Source organism: Uloborus diversus, chromosome 5 (assembly GCF_026930045.1).
Source record: "Uloborus diversus isolate 005 chromosome 5, Udiv.v.3.1, whole genome shotgun sequence".
Classification (NCBI taxonomy): domain Eukaryota; kingdom Metazoa; phylum Arthropoda; class Arachnida; order Araneae; family Uloboridae; genus Uloborus; species Uloborus diversus.
Window position 1 is genome coordinate 84,714,433 of NC_072735.1, and position 25,416 is coordinate 84,739,848.

The 25,416-nt window shown below is 32.2% G+C and overlaps 1 protein-coding gene across 1 annotated transcript in view; it reads left to right on the plus strand.

Moving 5' to 3' along the window:
* The window catches only part of LOC129222993 (uncharacterized), a 78,521-nt gene extending 77,308 nt beyond the window's left edge, over window positions 1-1,213 (plus strand). The window contains exon 3 of the mRNA XM_054857556.1: window positions 853-1,213. Within this exon, the coding sequence (XP_054713531.1) occupies window positions 853-1,213 (361 nt within the window). The remainder of the gene's footprint in view (window positions 1-852) is intronic.
* Window positions 1,214-25,416: the final 24,203 nt, after the last annotated feature.

A 25,416-nucleotide genomic window follows, 5' to 3' on the forward strand; every position in this document is an offset into this window, starting at 1 on the left:
TTCTCACCTCCTTAAAATTAAAAGATTGGGTCGCCTTTGCTTACAGCAGACTGAAACTGCAATGCAATCACATGTTTAAGTAAAGAAAGTTCTAATAGCATTTCATTACTTGTAGCATTCTACTAGGACTTTATAAACACAAGGCGGTTCATTGAGTCGACTTTTCAAAACAGCTGCTTGTTAACTCGTTGACTGGAGTATTCCATTGTCTTCACACGAGCAAACTTCGTAGATTCAATTTTTCTTCAAAAAAATACCCACAACGCTGTTAAAACTGAACCAAGTTGACACAACAAATTTACTCATGTGTAAAGGGGAATGCTTGGCAATGTCCCAAAGAGTTGAATCAACAAAAAAGTTGATTCAACTCATCGGGATGAGAACCTTGTTGTTGTTGTCTTGTGCCAGCAAGGCTGGAAATTTGGGATGCGCTCCTTCACTTTTCCAACTATACCGCAATTTGGTGCGAAGTCCAACTTCCATAATACACACATGCCATAATGCCATAAGGGGGGGGGCGTAGCTCGTTAATAGGGTAGGCAACCATTCAGAGCATAACAACACATTCACAAAAAGGAAGGAGAAGGACAGGAGAGAGAAAGTACATCCATGCCCGAGCCGGGATTCAAACTCGGGACCACCTCATCGCAGGCAGGGAAAATAGCATCTTTAAGTCAATCTGCGGACAATATTTAAAAAAGAGTATATTCGATAAAAGAAATATTCGAGTTATAAGGCTTCGAGCTATCGAGAGTCGATTTAACAGAAGGTAAAAGATGAATATTTACTTATGTCGTTGTACACTCCTATTTCTAGACTCACCTGTGAAAGGAAATTCTTTTTCTTTTTCAGGATTCGTTCTGTGACTTTGGATCTTCCTCCACGAGAAAAGATATCTTTCTTCTCCGGTGGATCATCTCCCGAACTTTCCATGAAAGAAACAGGGGACCTTGGCGAGCCAACTCAGACGACCAGCATGCAGGCCACAACCCTCCGCTCGTCCCTCCATTTGCCGGGCAAGTCAAGCAACAGGTGCAGAGTGCAGTTTGCGGGAACGGACACTGCCAGACAAATGGACGCTTCCCAGTCCATGAAGGTTGATGTGGTTCTGCAAACAATCGCGGCCGCTGCTGCAGCGTCAGTGATAGGAGCAGATGTCACTCCACCAGCCTGGATAGAAGGACGGAATCAAGGCGGATTCTTCACCAGATAGTGACTCGCCTACGTAACGAAGATGAAAATTTAGAAAAAAAAAATAGATTCTAATCACAAGTTCATGAAGGCTGATGTGGTTCACTAAACAATCTACCGCTGCAGCAGTACCAGTGGCAAATGTCGCTCCTTCAACCTAGGGAGATGACGGAATCAAGGCAGATATTGACTCATTTTCGTAACAAAGATGAAAATTAAAAAATTTAGACCTTAATCTTATTTTCGAAGAACTTTTCATACTACAAAAACCATCCTTATTATGAGGCAAATTGGAAAAGATTTCTAAAACTTATAACACTTATTTTTTGAAAAAGCTCTTTTAAAAGCATTCTGAAAAACTAATGAGACGACGCAGAAAATATCTTGCGCATAGTTGAAGGTACGTTTATTAAAATCATTTACAAAAAACTTCCAAGTACATTTCATTCAAGCAAGAAAATCGGTGCAGGAAAAATCTGTCCAATGTAAGAAAAATCATATAAAGTCAAAATGTGAGTCTAAATATTTTTTTAGTGTATTAAATTAGATTACCGTTAATCTTGTGAACCGAAAGAGTGAAATTAAGCTGACTTCTATGAAGCTTATGATTTAAAAAAAATATTCGGTAAAACAACTCCGATGCGCCCTCTATAAATAAAAGAAAACCTGCTTATTTCTTGTAAACGTGCCAAAGCTTTTAAAAGCGTTTTTAAGTTGTTCTAAAGCATTAAAGAGACTGCTTTAGAGATAAAATGATCCTTCAAATAACTTCTTTTCACTCTTCTGGCTTAGAAAAATACTTTGAATTAATAAAATGCATAGCTGATCTTTTTAAGTGTAATTTGTGAAACATTATAAAAGAACAAGAAAACCTTCTACGCCCTTTGTTTCTTTGAAGTTGGATTCCTTTTAATTTTTAAAACGTCTCTGTTACAAGCTGATTCTACTTTACCTAATTTTTAAGTGCGTATCTTGGAAGGAAGGTAAGATAAATAAATCTTATATAAAATACATCTTGCGCGTGGTGGAATAGAAACTTTGGTAGACATTTATAAACAAATAAGTGTCATGTTTCTTGTCACAAATTTAGTTCATATTCGTGATATAACGAATTCTCACGAACCTTAACCTAACCCACAATCTAAGCCCAATTGAGGTTAAAAAGAATGAAATTTTGCAGCCAAAAGTGCTGTAGAAGTGCTTTGCAAGGAAACTAAACCATTAACAAGTTAAGAACTTTATTGCTATGAGTAAATGCCTGGCATTTTGAAGAAAAATTGTATCACATTGCGATATATGACATATAAAAATGTTTGAAAAAACTATCTGCTGAAAGAATCTGTCTTAGTAGACTTTCAAGAAATAATGTTTTTTGACAAACTTGTATTCAGCATTCGTTTTGGAGGAAAGCGTAAAATACTACATTGAAATATGACAAGCGATTTCATTCATGACAACTTTTCTGAGATAATGGAAATAATTGACACTATTGCTTGATGTTATAGAAACTGGGTGGCAACATGTTTGCTGTTAACAACTTTTCTTCGTCATGACTTTTAAACGTGCATGAAAAGCAAAGAATCTTCATCGAGCATGAAACTTTAAATCAGTACGAAGTGTAATGCTAAGAATTTTAAGAAAATGGTTTGGAATTTCTTAAAGTCAGATTTGGAGAAATATAGAACTTAATTCTTTCAACTGCGATCTAAATTTCTACTTTATTAAATATTTAACTTATGTGCAAATAATTTGTATTGATGCCCCATAATCAGTATAAATTTAGTACTTTTTTGTTATTGTAAAATAAAAGATTTCCTTCAAAAATACCAACTTTTAAATTGTTAAAAAGATTTTTTTTTTCAAAACAAAGCAATTGGTTGGTATAATGAAATTAAAAATTAGGTCGTAGTATAATGCCGTGCTAAGCACAAGAGTCGTATCTGCATTTTTTATCAAAATTGAGTCACGGTCCATTAGGTGATTTTTTGCCACATATTTTACTTAAATATAATGTTTTACGGTCATTTGTAAATGAGAAATATTTTTTTTAAATTTTGAAAAAGTTGCATCTGAATTAATTACACGGAGGAGCAAAACTTCAAACGACAATTTCTCATTTTAAACTCAGATGCAGATAAAAATTTTGGGCTTAGCACGACAGTATAATGTCCATTTCAATAGCTTAAGAACATTACGTTAAAAATATGTATCTTTATAAACATTTTATCGGTAGCATTCTTCCAAAAAGGTGAACAATAATAAACACTTCATATCCTTATTAAGTAGCGTTTGGATTCGTACTTTTGACTAGGAAATGATTAAAAGGGACATTGTGGATTTGTATTTGAAAGAATTCCAATTGTTAAAGAAATATGATAACTCCAGGCCTGTTTGTGCACAGTGTTGTTCTGTGTGATGTCGTTGCCCAATGTGTTCCAAAGAACGATTGATAAAATTTACCACTGTAATAGTGTTTTAACTGACAATAGAAAGTTGCACCGCGAACGTTATATTAAGGAAAAAGAAGTTTGCTTCAAAATAAAATGCTTGTATTCATTTTGTTAAATTGTAACAGACAAAATTTTTGCTGAAGTTAATTCTAAATCTTCAGACATAATCCCTTTATTAAGGGTTGGGGGAGGGTGGCCCAAAGCGGATGTGTGGCCCAAAGCAGGTAGGCATTGTATGCCGCTGCATGGTGTGCAAGCGGCGATGCATATGTTTGTCGTGTTCACCCGAACACCACCGAGTTTTCACCAGCCCCAGCGAAGCAGAGGTGAAGCGCTTCGGCGTAACCAGGATTAAAATATAAAAAATGATACATTAAAAAAAAAGAAACTGAAGGTAAACTTGTGATTAGTCGAAGACCAGCTTCTTTTTTTCATTGTCAATAATTTTACGTTATTCTGACATCATGAACATATAAGCTACGGCGGTCATTTCGGTTTATTTACTTATTTATTTATTTAAGATTATAATTATTAAAATAAAAAACGTGCTTTCGGGCAAAATGGGTAGGGCAAAGCGGGTATACGCGCTTTCTATATGTTTTGTTGACACATGTACTGACTTAAACGTTCTATTTACATAGGATAAGTATAAGTTTAAAATGTAATTTTTTATGATGGCAATATAGCTAGATTATTGATTTAATCAATTATTTCTTACTTTTTTAATAAACAAATGTGCTGACTTAGATATTCAATTTAAGTTCGATAAGTATAAGTATAACTTTACTTTTATTTATTTTTTTTTTTTATAATGGCAGCTAGCTAGTCAATTGGTTTAATAATTTATTACTTTATATTTGATTGAAAAGTGTGTCAAAACACAATTAGTTAAACTTACCCCCGCTTTGCCCGAACGGTTTACCCGCTTTAGGCTCCCTGATAGGGCAAAGCAGGTTTTTCGAATGTTTCTAATGTTTTGATAATAAATGAATAATGGGTTTAAAATAATGTAAGAATCACATTTTACTTTGAAGTTCAGCATTCGTCTAGGAAATAAAACCAAAATTGCTACGATAAATAGCCAAAAACTACAAATTTCGATCATTCTTCTTTAAACTACACGCTTTGGGCTACCCTCCCCGTATTTCATTTGATGCAAATTAGAGTTTTTAAACGCTCTAAGTGTATTTGCTAAATTACAATCTTCTAATAAAATTATTATTGAGCTTGTAAGTACTTAGAATTAAAAGCTACTAATGTGATATAAATTAAGAAGTATTTTTTCAATACTCATTGCTGCGAAGTTAGTTCATTACGCTGTTAAATACTTTTAAAAAATTTTAGCTGTGTATGACAAAAAACACCTTTCGGAAGCAATTCATCTCTAAGTTAAGTGTTAATATGCATAACTTAAATAAACGGAACGATATTTTAAAAGAATATAGAGTAGTTCTTAATATATGGTTAAAAATTAAAAGCTTCATCTGCTGTCAAAATTTTTTCTTCGTTTATTAGTTTTACTTAAAAAAATCATATAAAGCAGTCTTCTACTGGTAAAATATTAGTTAAAAATATTGTGTTGTTAATAAAAATTTGCACTTTTTTTTTCAACACAAGATGAAAAGAAAAACTATACTCTAAGTATCATATAAAATAAAATATCAACACCAGTACCAGTCAATAAAACAGTTGGAAAAAGAATTTATCTTAAAATGAGATTTTCTTCATATGTTTAAAGTTCAACAAAAGTTTTTCTTCAAAACTTTTCTAATGAAAATCAATTGAAATTAAAAAAAAAAACAGACTACAAAGATTATTTTATTATTAAATAGCGAAATGTGGCAGAGCTGTTTTCAAACAATATCGTGGGCAAATTAAATAAATAAATAAATAAATAAGTATATATATATATATATATATATATATATATATAAATATATATATATATATATATATATATATATATATATATATATATATATATATATATATATATATATATATATATATATATATATATATATATATATTACATTTTTATTACTGTTTCAGTTAAAATCATTTGTTTCTTGTTCAAATATTTTGAATATTAATAATTATAATGCTATAAATGATGATCAAAAGAAATAAAGGGATTTTTTTGAAGAGACGTAATGTAAAATAAGACGTTACTAATTTTTGTGAGATATTTTAAAACTACAGGTACTAATTATTTGTAAACCTAATTATTTTGAATTACAGATTTCGCAATTTGTGAATTTCGCAAATGCTTGAATTCAAAGTTGAGAAGAATACTAAAAAAGTATTTTTGAAATGCCTATCTGTACAACAAATTATTTTTGTTGATCCAACAAATTATTTTTGTTGTTCTTTTTTATCTAGATTGTTTAAAAAAATTTTAATTTAGAAATGTATATTTTTAAAAAATGCATTTTGTGTTATAAATAATTTTAAAGCAAGACAAACCTCAAGCTTTTGCCTAGCTTGAGTAGCTAGGTATGAAGCTTTGTAATTTTGAAGTAATAAAGGAAATAATTTTACCCCCACGTACTGAATGATTTCTTTTATTTTACAACTTAATGAACCTTCTGCATCAGAAAGTACAGCTTTTGCAAGATTAACGGGACGGTATATTGCTGTTTTAGTTAAGTTTCACATTTATAAAGGAAGCTGAGTAAAACAGGGGTGCCCACACCCGCTAAGGGCAAGAGCGCACCCCCCTCAACATCGCGAACCCCCCCTCCAAAAATGAGAAAAATACCCTCCAAAACACCCCTCCCTCCTAAAAATTGCAATGACACAGTCAGTGCCATGACCCCAAAACCCCCCCACTCTCTTAAAAAATTCCAGAGATTTTAACTCAGACTGAGTAAATTTTCACTCCTTTCCATATTGAAAACGCACTTTCCTTATATGAGTGAATTTCATTCCTTTTGCGGAGCGGTTATTTTCACTCCTTTTGGATAAGCTAATTTCACTCCCTTTTGATAAGTGTTTTTCACTCTTTTTTAAGACTAAATTAATATCCTAAATGAGTGGCTGCTTTCCGTTTTGGAAAGCCGCAATTTCACCCTTTTTATTTAGAATAAAATATGTAAAATCATTTCACTCTCATCTTGGTGAAATTGTTTTTTAAACTGTTTTCATGTGCTTATGCTGTGTATTTGAATTTAAAACTGTTTTTTAAACTGTTATTTCATTTGAAAAAAAATTTAGTTTTTAAGCTAAAAAAATGAAAAAAAAAAAAAAACTGTTTTTAGTGTTTCCGAAGAGGATGCACAAAAACTGTATGGTAAGTACGAAGAATTTTCTTTTTTATTAAAACTTTAACTGGTAGTATTTCTTGAACTACACGTATATCGTTACAAATCACCCACGTGCAATATTACGTACATTTCCGAATCTAAGGATTGAAATAAAATTAAAAAACCCACACAATTACAAATAAATAGATTTAAAATTTTGAAACTCTATATTGATATTCTCGGTGTGCCTTTTAACATTAATAATGTTTTAAAAGTTACATCAGTCCAAATTAATTTAAAAAGTCACTCATAAATTGTGACAAGATACGTTTGAATTCAATTTTGTTTCTTCGGGGCCATTCATTAATTAAATAAGGACAATTTTGGCAATTTTTGACATTCCCTTCTCCCTATGTAAGGGTATGTAAAACTCCCCCCCCCCCCATCTTACGTAAGATTCTTTTTTTTTTCTTCACAATAATAAAATAACAAATATTACATAACTTGGATTGTTCTTAAATTAACTATCATTATTTATTTTTTATTTTTTTTAAACATTTTTGAGTAAAGGAAATGTTTACTGTAAGGAATCTAGACCGAATATTTTTTCAACAAATAACTTTTGTATATGATGCGATAATAATTAAAAATAACACATGCAAAACACTGCGATTCCTTTATTATATTTTACACGTTTCATTCTTCGAAACACAAGTAAAACACAGCTCATCCTATGATGCATACTTTTACCTTCCTGAAGCAAATGAAATATAATATTTGCCAAACCACTCGACCGCGGTTTCTAATTTAAAATTTTCCACCCCCTCCCCCTCAGGACCCTTACTTAATTAATGAATGGCCTGTTACACATATGAATGAGTGTGTTATACAAAGTTTATGATTTTCTTTAAAGTTTATTATACACAAAAACAATATTTGATTAATTTAAAATATAAGCAGTAGTTGGAGCTCCGACCATCGGGAGCGGATTCGGTATCCGACCTATAGATTTGCGCATGGTCGGGTCTGTAACACATGCCTAGAATATATATACATACAGTACACACACACACCAAAGATGGTAACGACTGTTTCAAATGTCATATTTCTGATTCGATGACCGAAACAAAATTGTTGACGAAAGTTTCATTAATTTGGAAGAAAAAGTTACAAAAAGTTCGCCGTAACATTGCACGTGGGTGATTTGTAACGATATACGAGCAGTTCAAGAAATATTAACAGTACAAGTTTTAATAAAAAAGAAAATTCTTCGCACTTACCATGCAGATTTTGTGCATTTCCTTCAGAAACCTCATTGGGAAACAAATATTGTTTTAATGCATTAAATAAAGACATTTAGATAGCGACATTCACTTGGTATTCGCGACCAACGTTAGTTAAACCGAACGCGTGGAGCTATATAAGATTCTCCCTAAACAAAATCACGTGACAGAATCGAACCAAAGAAAATGTTTTTGAGTCCTTCTTTTAAAGAATGTTTTTATTTTTCGCTCATCAAAAGGAGTCTTTCCGAATTTCACGCCAATAAAGAAAAGTTTTAGTCTTGGTTTTTTCTTAAAGCGTCTTTTTTCGATAAAGCTAGCACTCAGAAAGAATGAATGCACCCGAAATAGATTTCACTCTTTTTAAGAGTTATTTTTTCGTTCTTTTGAATTAAGAGTGTAGGTGGGCACTCCTAAGTCAAAAATAATCAAAGATCATCGATATAAATTAGGAAAAGACTATTGATAACTCTGGTGCTGGATTTCAATATTTAAAACCAGAATTTCTACGTGTTAGATATATAAAGCTTAAACAGGGCTTTTTCACAGGGTCCTTCCTTGCCCAAGTGAACAAATACTTGACGATTTTTGCTGTATATTTAAGTGAGATGTTCCTTATGCCAAGTGCAGAAAGAAATGAGCGATTGCTAAGTTTTTGTTAAGTTCCTTAGTATTAATTAGTTAATTAGGCATACGAATGCGCACACTTCTTTTAAACTTCAATTGTACACCACAAAAGATGTGTAGGTGATGGAGAAAAACTGTTAACATATTTCATTTAAAGGCATCATTTCACATTAAGATCAGGGACTTCTTACCATACTCAAAAAAAAAAAAAAGTTTTTTTTTAGTGTAGTTTTAATAGACTTAAACTGAAAATAAATTTTTGATAAGTTATTGTACAAAAGCGGATGGCAAATCAGATAAACTACAAGAACAAAAGAGCAAATTAAATAGTTGCTCACATTAAAAGATGAAAACCGGGTATACACTCGCAAAATTAGGGAGTCTTTCTATGAATAAATTTAGAGAAAAAGTTTAAGCGTAAAAGGGATTTTTAAACATAAGTAGAGATTTCTTAAAATGAGCCAGTATAAGATCTGAAGTTTGGAAACTGAGATTACACCAATCTTACTTTTTGAAGTAAAAAAAAAAAAATAAATAAATAAAAAAAAAAAAAATAAATAAATAAATAAAAAACCTACAAGCTTTAAGCTTGAAAAGCCGTTTTAAAAGAGGCATGAGTTTCATTTTTCTTATAAGTGATAATTAAGAGTCCATGCAGCAAGTCAAAATTTAGGAATGTCAAAGAAAAATCGGTAACATTTTACCGCATCTTTTAGAAATAAAAGTTTTAAAAAGAAGGAAAATGATCGGACGGATGAAATTTTCATACTCTTGTATGAAAATGTTTCGTTTTTTCTGCAATCGCGATTATTTTACCAGAGTGATTTCTCTCGAAATTTTAATCTTAGAAAAATTCTTTTTTCGTGGAATTTTGATGAAAATTCGGAAGATATTTACTGCATAGGGAGTTTAGGAGAAGGTATCGAAATTCGCAGAGTTTGCCAAATAATTCAGGAGCAGTTATAAAATTATATATTTTTTTCTTTTTTTTAATTTCTTTGTTCAAAACATCTTATTTCATTTATCATAAAGTATCAACTGTGCCATTGCTTCTGTCAGTGCATACAAAAATATTTTGAACGTAATAAATTAATATCTGGATTAGTAGTTGTTATATTTCTCAACAAAATTTATTTGCTTCTCTTTCACATCCTATAACGGGAAGAAAGATATTGCAAGCTTCCTTTTTTGGAGAACCCTCTGGAGCAATGACCGGTGATATGTGGCGGCGAAGTTGCATAAAATCTATTACTTTTTTGACCTCCAACGTGTTATATGTGTTCGCAGTTGAAGAGGAAAAAAAGATATTTCCAACTACAGAAAAGATTAATATTTATTTTTCTCCATTCAACGGCATAGTCAAAAAAAATTTTAAGTATAAATGTATTTTCGGTTTCTCACGTAAAGACAGGAAGGATTAAAATTGCCGTTCTTTTAATTCTCCATGCTGTTTTGTGATACATAAATATAAATATATAGTCTATGTGCGTGAAAATTATGTAACACAGATTTTAAAAACTGTTTAAGACAGTGCGATGAGAGTGAAAAAGTTGTAAAGTACAGCTAGATATTTAAAATTGTATTGAGAGAAAAAGGGTCTTAATTTCTTTCTTCTCGTTAGCAGTAATCTTTCGCGTATTAAATAATTTATTTAATTAGCTTTACGAAAATATTAAGGTTTTGGACCTTATGGTAGGATTCTGGATCATGTGATTCGTTATTACACAGCAGATTAATCACAAGGCAAATAAAAGGAACGGCAAAATTAAATCAGTCAGCAGCCTTGATTGTTTAATAAGAAAATAGATAAAATTAAAAAAAATAGCATAAAACTTCAAATGAGTAGGTATGTTTTCCAATTTATTTTCAATAAAGTAGAATTGTAATATGATATTGTTTATATTATAATAAAGCAAACTATCACTTATAACAAAGTAGGCTTGCAGGAAAGAATGAGTAAAAAAAAATCTTTCCATTGAGTTTTTTTTTTCGGAAAATTTCTTAAAATTGTAAGTAAATATGATAAAATAAACTGATGAGAATAAAAGTTACGTTTTATGCGAAATTTTCAATAGCAGCATTCAAAAACAACAAGAATGATGATAATAAAAATAATATCAATTGTAATAAATTGCAATTTTTTCCTCTCAATGAAGAACAACAAGAAGGCGAATGGTCACTTCTTACAATTAGGAAAGGAAACATAATTAATCTCTACTTTAAAAATTCGAATTTAAAATTCAAAAAATTGTAACAAAAGTAAAAGTGAATTCAACTTCTCTTGTATGTGTTTCAAGATCAAAGTTTCCAATAAAAAGTTTGGGAAAAAAAATTACTTAAGATAATTAAAATATAAATCTGGAAAGAAACAAAAATCCAATAAAACTTATCATCAAGAAAACTATAGATGTAAAATATAGGAAGGATACGTATTATAGATGCGTTATGAATTGTTTACTCAATTATAAACTGTTTGAAGATTTAAAAAAAATGGTTAAATGGCCATAGAACACAATCTGGTGTCATTTTGAAAATTAAAATTTGTAGCAACTATTTAATTAAACATTAGGAATATTTTAAGCAAGTAAGAACATGAGATTTCTTGAGAAGTAACCACTAATTTAAATTTACTCTTGAAAACGCAAATGTATCATTAGTGGTTTGTACGATTAAATTTAATTTTCTCACCCGAAATACATCAGAAAAAAGTGAAACTTAATCAGCAAAAGATAGTCGTTTGAGTACAAGTTCCTCTTTTCTGCGAAAATTCCATCTCACATGACTTTAATTGCTTTAAATAGGAAGAGTCTTACAACTCAACTCACCTTATTATATAAAAGAAGCAGACAGACGTAGAATTCATTTCCGAATATGAGAAACACTTAAAGGAATACTTTTCACAACAAGTTGGTGTTCTAAATCTTTTGTTAGTTTTTGTAAAAATGCAGAATAATTTTGACAGCTGTTTAAAATACTACAGTCTAACAAAGCTAGCTGTAAACTTAAATTTTGAAAAATAATGCTTTTAAATATTTATACATAGTACTTAAAACCAAGCAATTTTAAGTAATTTTAATAAATTCCAGAAATCCGTCGTACTAAAATAAACTTCTAATTTAAAAAAAAAAAAGCGAGCGGGTTTCAAACAAATTTTTAAGATTACTGCAATAAGTTATCTAAATGTTTAATTTTCTATTTCGAACATTGCAAGAAGTTCAAGCACAATTTATGGAGAGAGAATTTGTCGTAATTTAGTTAAGTTTGCTGATGTATAATTTATTAAAAATACTTTTAGATTTGTTTCAGTAGCTACGTTTTAACTGATTTTATCAGTAGGCTGAAAAAATAAACATACACACAGCATCGAATTGTGAAACATTTTTAATTAAATTCTTTGCTTACCGCTTTCGTTACTTCTGTTTGTTAAATGTAGTAGCACAATTATTTTAAAAACTGCTGTTTGAAATGGCTTCGAAATCAAACATCAACGCTCAGAAAACTTAATTTTAGTTTAATTTTCTTCTTTCCGCAACCTAAAGGTTTCTAAGTTTACCCTTGAACAAATAAACTTAGAGAATGCTGATGCAAACTTAGTTGTGAGGTAAATATATTCTTGAGGATAGCTGGATTTCCAAACTGAATTATTCTGCCTTACGAAGTAGGAAAAAGTAATTTCCTCTTTGCACATGCTCCCACGGGGGATAAAAGAAACCTAATTACATTCTCATTCTTAAAAGGATCATAAAAAAACCGGCAAAAAATTCACAAGTCCTCTCGCTTATCAGGATGTTCCAGAGTGGGTTTGGAAGAAAAACAACATTATATCCTTCAATAACGTTGGGAATAAAGAACTAAGGCCGAATTGGTTGTATAGCAATCTGCTGGAGAAAGGGCTGTTAAAATCTCTGTTTTGCAACTTCTTATGTTCATGTCAAAAAAAAAAAAAAAAAATCATGAGGTATGCGGTTTATTAAAGAGCGAAGATTGTTTTTTGAGCGTTGACAATTTTCTTCACGGTGGGTGCACGAGCAATGCAGAGCAGCGTTTCTTGATTTTTTTAATGAGTGGAACCCTTTTAAATAACCAGTTCTTCCGTGGAACCCCTGTTTTTTCCCCAAGTAGTTTAGTTTGAAGCAACTTTCTTAAAATGTTGTATTTACATTCAAAGTTAAAATTATTTCAAATAAAATTTTGTAATGTCAAAACGTAATTTCAAAAAAATAAAAAATAATAAAATTTGAAAACAATTTACAAAACAAAATTTTGCAGCAACAAGCAAAACTTTAAAGTTTAAATTTAATTATAAGTTTTAAAAATGCACTATTTTGATAGATTTTTTAAGTTTTCTAAAAAGAAAGGAAAATAAATAATGAGAGTTTCGTGGAACCCTTGATAAATCTCCGTGGAATCCTTGGGTTCTGCAGAACACAATTAAACAAACGCTGATGTAGAGTAAAGTCGCATGTTTCGTCCCCGTGCCCCGTTTTGTCCCCCTTCCCCCCAGTTTCTCTGATTTGATACTAGGTGTCACCAGCGGGGATATTTTTTACCAGTCGTGGTCAAGAACGCTATTTATTTGAGGACGTTTCATGAATCTGGTTCACTAAATCAACGTTTTGGAGCACTCATTCTGATTTTTGAAAACTTGAGTTACAGTAATTATATTTTTAAATGCTCTTTTTGATTTGTTGGAATGTTTTGTTGTTGTTGGTTGCATTTGACATTTTTAGGGTAAGCTCTTAACTGAATGATCTGATCGTTTTGTCAAGTTAGGTTTACTTCACGTAGAGCAGGAAGCTGCCATATTGGCAAATATAGTGTTCCTATTTTCGTCCTTTCCGAAGATTTGAGCAAAAGGCAACGATGCAAAATACCATATATGATAAAAACATTTTTTTATGAAGAGAAATGTAAGTGATTTGCCTTTATGCGTCTTTTGTCCGAGGTGAAGAACGTAAAAAAAAATTATATTAATGTGAATTTTTGGCATCTTGAATTCAAATTATGTTTTTCGTAATCACGAGCGTATGCGTGTATGTATGCGTGTGTGTTTGTGTAGGCGCATGTGTGTGTATGTATGCGTGTGTATGCATGTGTATATGTGTGTGTGCATGTATGCGTGTGTATATGTGTATGTATGCGTGTGTCTGCGTATTGTGTATGCAGTGTTGTGTGTGTGTATCGGCGCGTGTGTGTATGTACGCGCGTGAGTAGGTTTTCATGTGTGGAGGAGCGCGTGTGTGTATGCAGGCGTGTGTGTATGTGTGTGTACGCACGTGTGTAATGTATGGACGCAACCTGGCGACAGTGCTCGCTAGAGAAGCAGCATCAGGAGGAGCCGGTCGGCGGTGGTGCTGCAGAGGGAAGCAGGGGAAAATCAAAAGATGTCATTTAACAGTCAAATGAAAACAATTAGCAATCGTGATTGCTCAAAAAAAAAAAAAAAAAAACTGTGACGCTTGTTTGGAGGGTTGAAAAATCACTTGCAATAGCTAAATAAATACTAGTGCAAAATCAGTGCTTTATTTAAATACAATTCTTTTTATTCGTAATAATTATTTTTAATTGGTTTTAAAACCATTTTTCACTTTTACAAGGTGTACTTGAGCGGGGACGAAAATTGGATAACTATTTTCAATTTTCTTAAAAGTTAATTTTTTGAAAACATTATTTTATAAAGGGAAACCAATTGTTTTTATAAATGTAATCATGAATATCTTGTGTAAGCTTTGATGGTGATGTTACACACTTTTTTTTTTAGAATAATGGATCGCAACCACAACATATGGTACTTAAAGCATGGCACTCAGAGGCCAAAAAAGTTAAGGGGGACGAAACATGGCGCTTTTACCGTATAAGACCAGTTCTGTTGTCGTTACTGTGACCTATGTCACTTGTAGAACCGGAAGAATAGAGAGCTTGTAGAATATATGCTTCTCAAATTAAGGCAAAAGAGTGTGACTTCGATTTCGACGATTATCGCAGGGGTGGAAGTCCAACTCAGAATACGTACTCAAAATTTTTGGAAACACCATCTGTCGACATTTCGATGTTTTTAATTCAGGATGGGAGTTGAACAACCCTTGATACAGTATTCTTAGACGTAGGGATTCTTGCACACCAACGGAACGTTATTAATATCCCGTATCATGGTAAGTCAGGTTCATACATCAAGCGATATATTCCAAGCTGGGTTTATGCCCGGGGACCTTACTTGTCGCAATGCACCTCGGAAGTATAGGGTAGTTATAAAAGAACTTGAGGTGTTAGAGCCCTCTATCGAGTGTAGAACTGTACAAAATATTTCCAAAGTTCATGGGCATGCATAGTAGACCATGGGATTTCGATTTCGGAAATTAAAAAAAGTACAAAAAATTGCCACCAGAGTACCTAGTTACCTAGGTACTAAGTACATGTTATTTTTACCTAGAAGGTGTATTACTGTGAATAACAAAGTCTTAAATTTTTACTGACAAATTATGCTTCAATTTTATTTAAGACAGATGAGGCAGTGAGAAGCAAGGAATGCAAGTGAACATTTTCAAGTTTTGAATAAAACGCGTTTAAAAATAAGATCCTAGGTAGACTTTCATTGAAAAACTTTCATAAATCATGCTGTATAGCAGCACCTAGCAGGGCTACTAGTACTATATCTTGCCCCAAGACAGAGGAGAGGTTTACCTACCGTGTTTACTGGTTATCTCGAAATTTTTAATTTTGCCATTTGTTTCTCACTGCCTCAGATGATTTTAATTTACAACTGAAGTTCAACATGATTACTATTGTGAATTCAAGAACTGCATACGATGCACAATATTTTCCATATATCCTAATTAATCTTTCACACCTTTAACGTTTTTCGTGTTTTCAAATTTAACATGTCGGAAACATGTTCTTAGTACACCCCAACACTATTAAACAATTCTTTCCGTCAAAACTCACAAAGAGAAAGATTTTGCTACCACGGTGACATCACTGCGGAAATGCACGTCCAATGACTGCTATCGAACACATGTTGCAGCAAAACTCTGTGCCTAAAGTCCAATGTGAGATGGTGCACCTTCTTGCATGAATTTAGTAGAAAAAAAGACATCCTACACTGTTAAAACTACAGGATGCATTCGGCACCTTTCAGGGGAGAAACGCTTGTTCACCAGCGGCACCCAATACGGAGCCGAAATCGCACCTCTAAAGAGGGTAAAAAAACAGGCACCTTTTAAAAACTAGACAGCCGGAGTGAAAAAAAGGATCCTTCGGAGAGAGAAATGGCACCCTTACTATAGATCCTCCCGACCCCTCCCCCGTATTGTGTGCGTTTTTGAATACAGTTGTGTACTTTTTTTTTTTTTAGTTTTGTTTTGATTTATGATATTCTACGTTTTGGACATTTTTCACATTGAACTCGGTATTGGAAATGATTAAAACATGTAATTACAGCATTTGATCATATTTCAGAGTTTTCAACATAGTTAAGAAGTGCTCATAGCGTTAATTCATCTGATCGTGCTCTAACTCAGTGTTTCTGAACCTCTTTTGACCCACGAGCGCGGTAAAAGCAAATGAAAAACTTTGCGGACCGGTAAAATCTTTATCGTTTTCTTAAAAATTCATAAAATAAATAATATGAATAATAACTCTGGGGCCGTTAAAGAACACGTGAAAAAATTCAGGGTTCTGGTGTTTTTTTTTTTTTTTTTTTTTTTTTACAAAAAGTAATGTTAAAAATTAATAAAACAATAAATATCTACCCCTTCACTTGTATCAAAGATCTGTCACAAATACGTTATAATTTAAAAACGAGTAATTATTTAAAACATGTGAGAAATTATACATTTACTAAAACTTGACGTATTCCGAAAATGAAGCATAGTTGTACTTATGGATTATTTAAATGATGAGCCAAAAATATCCAGGGATATTACAATTACGGAAAAACAAAATCGTTTCATAAACGTTAATCAAGAGTAACAAAAGAAAATGCACATAAAGTTTTTCAACAGTTAAATAAAAAACCGAAAGAAAGTTCTAACGCTTTCGAGGACCGCTAACAGGAAATGATTCTAACACTTGAATGAACAAGAAGTTCCGTCTAGAACTAGACGAGCCTACTTTCCCGTATACCCATACTACTTTCTAGTACCTGATCAATATTCTCAAAAATAGCTAAAATCGCAAATTTTTTCAAACATTTTTTTTAATATTTTAAGCTGATTTCTAGGAATAAAATATTCCTTACTTTTCTTCAAAAAAACGAACAAATAAAATAGCAGCACCTTTTAAACAAAGCAGCTAATACACTTCTTTCCATTAAAAAATTTTTTTAACAGCTTTCAAAACGAAAAAATAATAATAAGTTCATTAAAATAAATACATCATATAAAAAAAAATCGTTTCTTTTTCCCCTGTTGCCGAAAATAATTTTTTAAACGAATTAATGCACTTACCAAAATAAAAAAAAAACAATAAAATGTCAACTTAAAGAAATAATTTTCATTGTCAAAAAAAAAAAAAAAAAAAAAATCGTCTGCGCATATTTTTCGAGTTTATTCACCGAGAACTAAATACCTAAATTAAAACTTTAGCGTGAAAATAAAAACAAATCATATCAACAATAATTATTTCACAGTTAAAACCACAGCAGCGGAGTCGGAGTCGGAGTCAATCTCATTTTGGGATAAAAGAGTCGGAGTCGAATATCCAAGAATCGGAGTCAGTCATTTGTCCTCCGTGTATAAATGTTTGCCAAAGCTACGAAGTCAGAGTCGAAGTCGGGGAGTCGGAGTCCGATTAATTGTCGGGAACAGGAGTCAGAGTCGGTGTCAGGTCCCCCTAAATTCTCGGAGTCGGAGTCGGGAGTAGGTCGTCAAGAGCTATTTCCAACAAAGTTTGTTTGAAGTAAATCCGCCTTCAAGTACGGAATCTACATTGACTTTCAGTTTCCCCTAATGTTAAGGGATTTGAACTGTTCAAAATTGAACGGAAAATTGTTCAAATCAAAAAGATATCTTATATACAAGTTTTTTATCAAAAGCTTTTTCCTACAAAGTTTGTTTGAAGCAAATTCGCCTCACAGTTCGGAATTGCTTTGAATTTCCCCGTAGGCGCTAATGTTAAGTTTTTTTTGAACTGTTCAAAATTGAACAAAAATAGTTCAAATCAAAAAGTGAAATATGGGAATGAGGTGTCCTCGCCGAGATCTTTCGAACAAAAAAAAGTTTGTTCGAATCGGACTATTCATTCAAAAGTTATTAGGGGGGGACAGACAGACAGACCGACAGACAGATAGACCGACAGACAGACAGACCGACAGACAGACCGACAGACATTTTTCCCCATCTCAATACCCTACTTTCCAATTTTTAATTTTTCAATATTTATTTAATTATTTTATTTATTTTTGACTTTTTTTTGTTTTTCACGATATTTTTAAGATGCATTAAGCCTTCTTTCATGCTTTTTTCTTCTTTTTCTGACTTTTACTGGGAAAGTAGGCTAAAAAGCAAAAAAAAAGAAAAAAAGAGCTAGACAGAGAGAGATTTTTTTTTCGCTAGCTTTATGTTATAATCTACGAAGCACAAGAAACATTTTTATTAAGGTTCTTTTGGTGACTAATAAAAGCTGCTTATCGAGTATTCAAGAAAATAATGACAGATATTTTTAGTAGCGTTTTTATTGATGGAAATTTCACGATAGTAACGGTAAACGAGAACTAGAAGACTAACGGTTACTGAAAAGCAATAAATGCACTTTTAAACACTTAACTATGTTTGAAAGCCCTAAAAGCTACAAAGTGATCAAAAGCTGTACTTACTTGTAATTTCGGATAATTAATCCTAGAAAAGTTGGGTTTTAATCCAATAGTTTACTTCATTCAATGTGAAAGACACACAAACGCAATCATCATTTGTCCGCTATATTGAGGTGGTTGAATGTATGTCTAAGGCAAAAAGCGCATGCGCAAAGAGTCTTTCTGCGATTGCATGATGTTCTGGCTCCTCTGCTCTATTTTCTAGCCTCTGTTGCACCTTCAGGCACTATGCTTTCACCTTAGAGGGAATATTTTCACTCGTCTGGAACCCCTGGTTTTAACAGTGTAGCTGATGCACTGAAATTTCTTTGTGGTGACTTTGGTATTCTTTTTTTTTTCCAGAAATTGAACAGTTATTTTCCTGAAAATAATTCGCCAGTAACAACAATTTTTTGTTTAAAAAAAAATTGATGAGTGCTGCATTTTTTGCATTTAATTGTGCAGTATTTAGAGCAAAGCACTTTTGCAGTGCCTAAATTACACCTGATGGCATATGTTGCACTAGTTTTTCTAATGCAGAAACCAAAATCTCATGGTCTGCTATGCACGTCCATAAAATTTGGCAATGTTTCATCCAATATTTCACTTGCTAGAGGGGTGGTTATAAAATAACATCTCATGTTATTTTATAACCGCATTGTAGATTGCAATCAACTTTCAATCCCAACTTTGGATTTCCGCATGGTAAAACCGAAGACTTCGTGCTAAAAGGTTGGGCTTGTTGGAGATAAATACTCACAGAGGCATTTGCGTGTAATGAGAACATGAAAGACAAAGTGACCACGACAATTAATACTTTCCCATCTTGATTACGTGTTCAAAATTTATTATATTTGTAGCACTCTACATAAACAGCAAGCCTCTCATCTTCTGAAGCAAATATTTTGGAAATTAGGAGTCATTTCTAGTAAACCTGTAATCTTGTAACCAAGAAACACATACTTTTTTTTGCATATTTGTGCTTGTTTAGCGTTGTTGATATTTTACTTTTACCTTTTTACACAACCGTATTTATTCAGTTATTCCAAATGTACATAATATTGTGAAACAAAACTTGTAAAATACAAGATGCTGTGATATAAATTGGATTTGTTCAATCAATCAGACATGCCCCATGCTGTGCTGCTTGAAATCTTAACTTCTAACGAAAAAATTTAAATGTATTAGCTCTTCTTTGACTGATAGAGACTTTCAGTGTTACCCCCAAACCAAAAAGAATTCACTAAACCATTAATTCAGAAAGAACTTTTTTTTTTGTTCAGACCTTCGCAGCAGGAGTTCTGTAAGCTGAGAGATTTCACAGCAGGGTAGAAATCAATTAACAGTCCAGCGCTAGAATATTCGTTCTTTCGCATATGTTATGTACATAATGATATTCCTTCCCCTGATGCGCTAATGCATCAGATTCTTCGCGTGGGCTGCATGCATTATTTATCCAGAACGGTGTGTCTTGTCATATTATCATTCCTCTTTTATTTCGCATTACTTTAAATGGTTTAAGCGATTCAGAATAATTTTAAGCCACAATGACCTTTTTTCGAATATTAGAAAGCGTAAATTGGATTATTACAATTTATCAAGCGTTATTATAAGTTATTTTCAAAATTTTTGAGGACAATAAAATCTACTGCCATCTTGTTATTTTCAATGAACAAAAAACCAAAAAAACATTTTTCTTTTTGAGGCATTGATAATTTTTAGAAAATATTTTTTAGAAAAAATGAGAGAAGTGAATTTGTATATTTTTTAGTAAATAGTTAATTGAAAAAAATAATCTTACCTACGTAATAGACATTGAAATATACATATGCTATTCGTTCATCAAACAGATTATTAATAAATATCGCTAAAATAATAAGGTGCACCTTTGTTCTAGCAAACAAATACAACGTTCTCGTTCGATACTATGCTCATGAAATAAATTTTGTTCTACATGATATGAAAGCATTTTGTGAAAATAAATGTGTACCTAAAATGTTAAAAACAATAAACTTAAAAACTTCAAAAAAAAAAACCTCCTACTTCAATTTTAAAAATCCCACTTAAAATTTTGGTCAGGATGGAAAATCCCTACTTACTTTTTTCCCTAAGTAAACTTCATAACCCACCCTTGCTGAGAATACGGACAACCTCTTCGATTATTTAAAACAAAAGTATGAGATGTAAAGACTGTTTGAAATTGCTTATGATTAGGTGTTAAACTGACCTTTACCACGCAAAAGAAAAAAAAAAACCACTGTAAAAAGTTGATTCATTTTATGTTCTATAGGGTCTGGTGGGGGAAAGTGGTCAATGGGGTAAAGTGGTCATTCGTGAAATAAATGGTTATAGCTTGCAAATAAATTTTTGAATAGATGAGAAAATTTTATTATAGAGTAGGGCAGTTAGAAACTACATTTTGAACACAAAATTTTACGACTGGCAAAATTTTATTTGGTGAAAAAAAATATTTTGTGTGAATATGAAAATTTTTAAAATCTAAACAACTCTTAACTTTCTTGGGAAATTTTGTTTGTTAGAATTATGAACAGATTGACTGCATAGGAAGCTTCCTAAATGTCTCAAGAACTCTTACTCATTAGCAGTTAGCTGAATCTCTTTTAGATAATTTTTTAGAACAATTTAAGTAAGATGGGGTAAAGTGGTCATAATATTAGGCTTAACAAATATTGTTCTTCTAATGCCACTTAATCGTTAAGTATAAGGAAAATGTAAATTAAATAAGTAATTTCACTTAATATGTATTGTTTTTCCAGTAAACGGGGTTAAATTTACGAGTATATGCATATGCATACGCATATACTCGTGTAGGGACGTATGTAGACGTATTCACATAAATGCACCAATAAATACGTATATGAGTATCTGCAAGTGTTTTTAATCTATACAGATATACAGTCGACTATACACGTACATACTCGCTTATAATATGTATAAACACTTATATACTCAGGTAGACACAAATATACGCATACGTACTCGAGTAGACACTTACATACAAGCATATGATATATAAGTAAGCAGGGTGAGTTTAAACTTTTGGGCAAATTATTAAAATGTGTTAAGGGGGGAGGATAAGAAGCAAGAATCATAAGGGACATATGGTAGCAAACACAATGCTGATGCGCTACATGCACGCAAAGCCAGAAACTGATGGATGCAAAACAGGTCACAAATTTATGTATTACCCTAAGAAAATTTAACACAACATTTTAGGTCTCAAGAAAGTTTTAAAGCGATTGATGAAATTTGCGGCCTGCAGCTGTAATATACATGTGCGTCGCAATCACAAAGCACTCTGTTGCAATAACGAGACTTTTGAAAAAGTTTCATCTGTCGCTGCACCTTTGTTGCGATGCTTGTGTTAGAGCTACTACAGGGCGTAACTTTTAACAACTACTCTAAATATTTCTTTAAAAATAAAATGTTGCGTAAAATCATCTTTGTGTAACAAAATTGCGATTTGTTTGCATCCACCAGTTTCTGGCTTTGTGTGCATGTAGCGCGTCAGCGAACGTTTATAATTCTTTGCTTCTTATCCTCCCTTTTCACACTCCTTAGATTTTTGCTCAAGAGCTTTTGCTCATTCTGCGGGCACACATGTATATAAGTTTATATACTCGTGTATACATACATGTACTGGTGTATACACGTAAATGTACATATATACGACTATACAGGTATATAATCGTGTTTATACACTCCTGTAGGTAATCACGTACACATGCTTATATACTTGTGTATACACGTATATACTTGAGTAGACGTGGATAGGCATGTATCTGATGCACACATGTATCTACTCATACATGAACGTGTTTACTAATGTTTACACGACACGTATATACTCGTGTATACACACATACGCTTGTGCATATACTTGTAACTATAAAAAGAATCGTAATATACAAATATTAGGGTTGTTTATAATGGTTTTGCATCTATTTTTAACTATGACCACTTTACCCCATGCTATGACCACTTTCCCCCACCCCATGGGGTAAAGTGGTCATAAATACAAAGGAAAAAGAAAGTGCTATAAAACTACTTAATTCAATAGTTATTTTCCTAAAACTGAATGTACTGTGTTCTTTAATAATGCAATGTAAAATAAAAATAAAAAAAGTTTAAATGTTTAAAGAATTCATTTTATCTATTGTTCACACAAGTTGAAAACCTACGATTTTATGACCACTTTACCCCACTAGACCCTACCTATAAAACGTAGCCCCTAAGTAATATAAACCGTTTTTCCTTCATCACTTGATTTTTGGATTCCAAATAAAAACAAAGAAGTATAGTACATTTCTTTCCAGTGAAGTAATGCAATTAGAAAACAGGGAGACCAAACAAACACTTAAGTAAAACCACCAGTAGTTGAAACTGCTAGCAGTTAACACATATACAGGAAAAATAAATTAATGAGAGAAACATAGGTGCTAAAAATTTTGTAATTCTTGCACACTTTTATAACTTTTCTTGTTCAACAACTAGTATAGAGGTCGACTACTGGAGTTTTTACCTTAATTGACAAAAAATAAGTAAATAAATAAATAAAGCGTAAGAAAAAATAATTTTTGATAATGCAGTGGAAACAATACTTATCTTTCCAATTTTGCAAGACAATTCACAAAACTCACACGTCGAATAATCCATACTATTAAAATCTGTTCGCGTCGGTCTGTCTGTCCATCTGAAGATAGATCTTCTCGAGAATCGCTGCGAGTCGATAGTCGAACGAGATACTGATCAATTCGAAATGTTCCAAGGAAAACAATAAAACCAAATTCGTAATTGTACGACTTTAATTAGTGTAGATTAATTAAAACGTTAATTAACATTATGTTATTCAAGAATTTTTATTTCTTTCCTGTTGCCATTTTGGATCTGGGTGAGCAAATAATAAAATTCTAATAATAGGATCGTTTCCAAAATTTCAAAAGTATTTTTTTCTAAAAGAACATGCTTAAAAACATAGGATCTGACCATTTTTTAAACAATTTGTTTAAGTTTAATATTTAAAAAAAATTACATAAATCGGTGCGCTTTCATTGTTTAAGCTTCTGCCGATGACACAAATGATGAAATGCCATTCAGTGTTGCCATTCACAGAGCAAAATATTTAATTCGCATCTTTACTCACGTGTATTGGCAACGATATGGTTGATAGTAAGCGTAGAGCGCCATTTTAATTCGCATCTTGACTATCATAACGTGGAAACGCAGTAGAAAGATGCGCCAAAGAGCATCATTTGTGACGTCATCAAGACCACGCCTTGTTTAAAAGATTGGACATTTAAAAAAATAATTAAAAAAAACTGTTGGGGAAATAAAAGTATTTTCTGGGTCAATGTTATTTTTTTTTTTTTTTTGCTTATTTTATCAATTTCAGTGACAAAAAGTACTACTTTTGACTGAAGGAAACTACCCCGTTGTTTTAAGAGATTTTTTTTGGCTGCTGTCCTGATCTTAAACTAACGTTTCCATCTAGAGTTTTATTTTAAACTAGTGGTACCCGCACGGCTTTGCCCATAATAGAAAAATTGAAAGGTCTTTTGGTTCGCTTGTATATTTACAAATAATGTATGATAATTTCGTATCTCGCCAATTGGCTTGTACCCATGTTACGGTTCCACGTTATGATAATTTCGTATCTCGCCAATTGGCTTGTGCCCATGTTACGGTTCCACGTTATGATAATTTCGTAATTTACTCGTTCATCTTATGAAAATTTTGTTCTTAAAATTCGAATAGAAAAAGAACCACATCGAATTTTCGAAAAATCGCTTCGAGGTGCACACCCCCACGCTACAAACTAACTTTGTGCCAAATGTTATGAAAATCGGCCGAACGGTCTAGACGCTATGCGCGTCACAGAGATCTTGACAGACATCCGGACAGACAGAGGGACATTCAGCTTTATTATTAGTAAAGATTAGTTTTAAAAGGGTTGCTCTATTCGGACATACTTTTATTTTATCGTTTGTCTTTTTTTTTATTTTTTACAGCCAACGTTCTTAACTGTTTTCAGCATACGAAAGTTGTTACTTTAGATATTTTTATCTATTGTAGCGTAAATTTATTATTACCAGCTTCATATTTCGGTAAATTTAGGAAGTGTGATTAATTATCTTTATTTTGTTGGACTTTTCCCCTTCACATGGGTGAGTTTTCTAATTCGCAACTCCAACGAACTATAGGGGGTACTGAAGTCACTGTCTAATGGCGGAATTGAAAACTAAAACAAACGCACATGGCAACGAAGAAAATGCTAAAAGTGTTGTGATTTTTGTTCGTACGTATGATTGTTTCGCTTTATTCTTTTTAAATTAATTTTCAAAGTCTTGCTGATATTCTGACCCACGTAGAAAGAAATGAGAATTCAAGAAGCATTACTAAACGTCAAACATTAATGCAAAGTACGTAGTTCGTAGTTCTAAGCAGCCATTTTCACGATGTTGAATTCGATATTTATCAATTCTTGATAAAACTAAATAATAATTGTGGCCTGACAAGAATAACAATTAATGCTAGAAAATTTAATATGACATTACAAATTATTACCAAAAGAAGATTATGCTTCTTTGCTTTGCTTTGGCTAGCGCTTGTTTTCCATTTGTAGCTGAGTTATTTCTCTTGAATTCCCGAATCGGTTAATTTAAAAATTTTCTGTTTCGATTTTTCTAATTTCTGAGTTACGATTTAATTGTGTCATGTTATGCAAATCATCAACAAAATTCTCACGGATATATGGTGGTAGTTTTCTTTTCAGTTGATTGACAATTATTTCTTTTTACTTATCGAATTCTGTA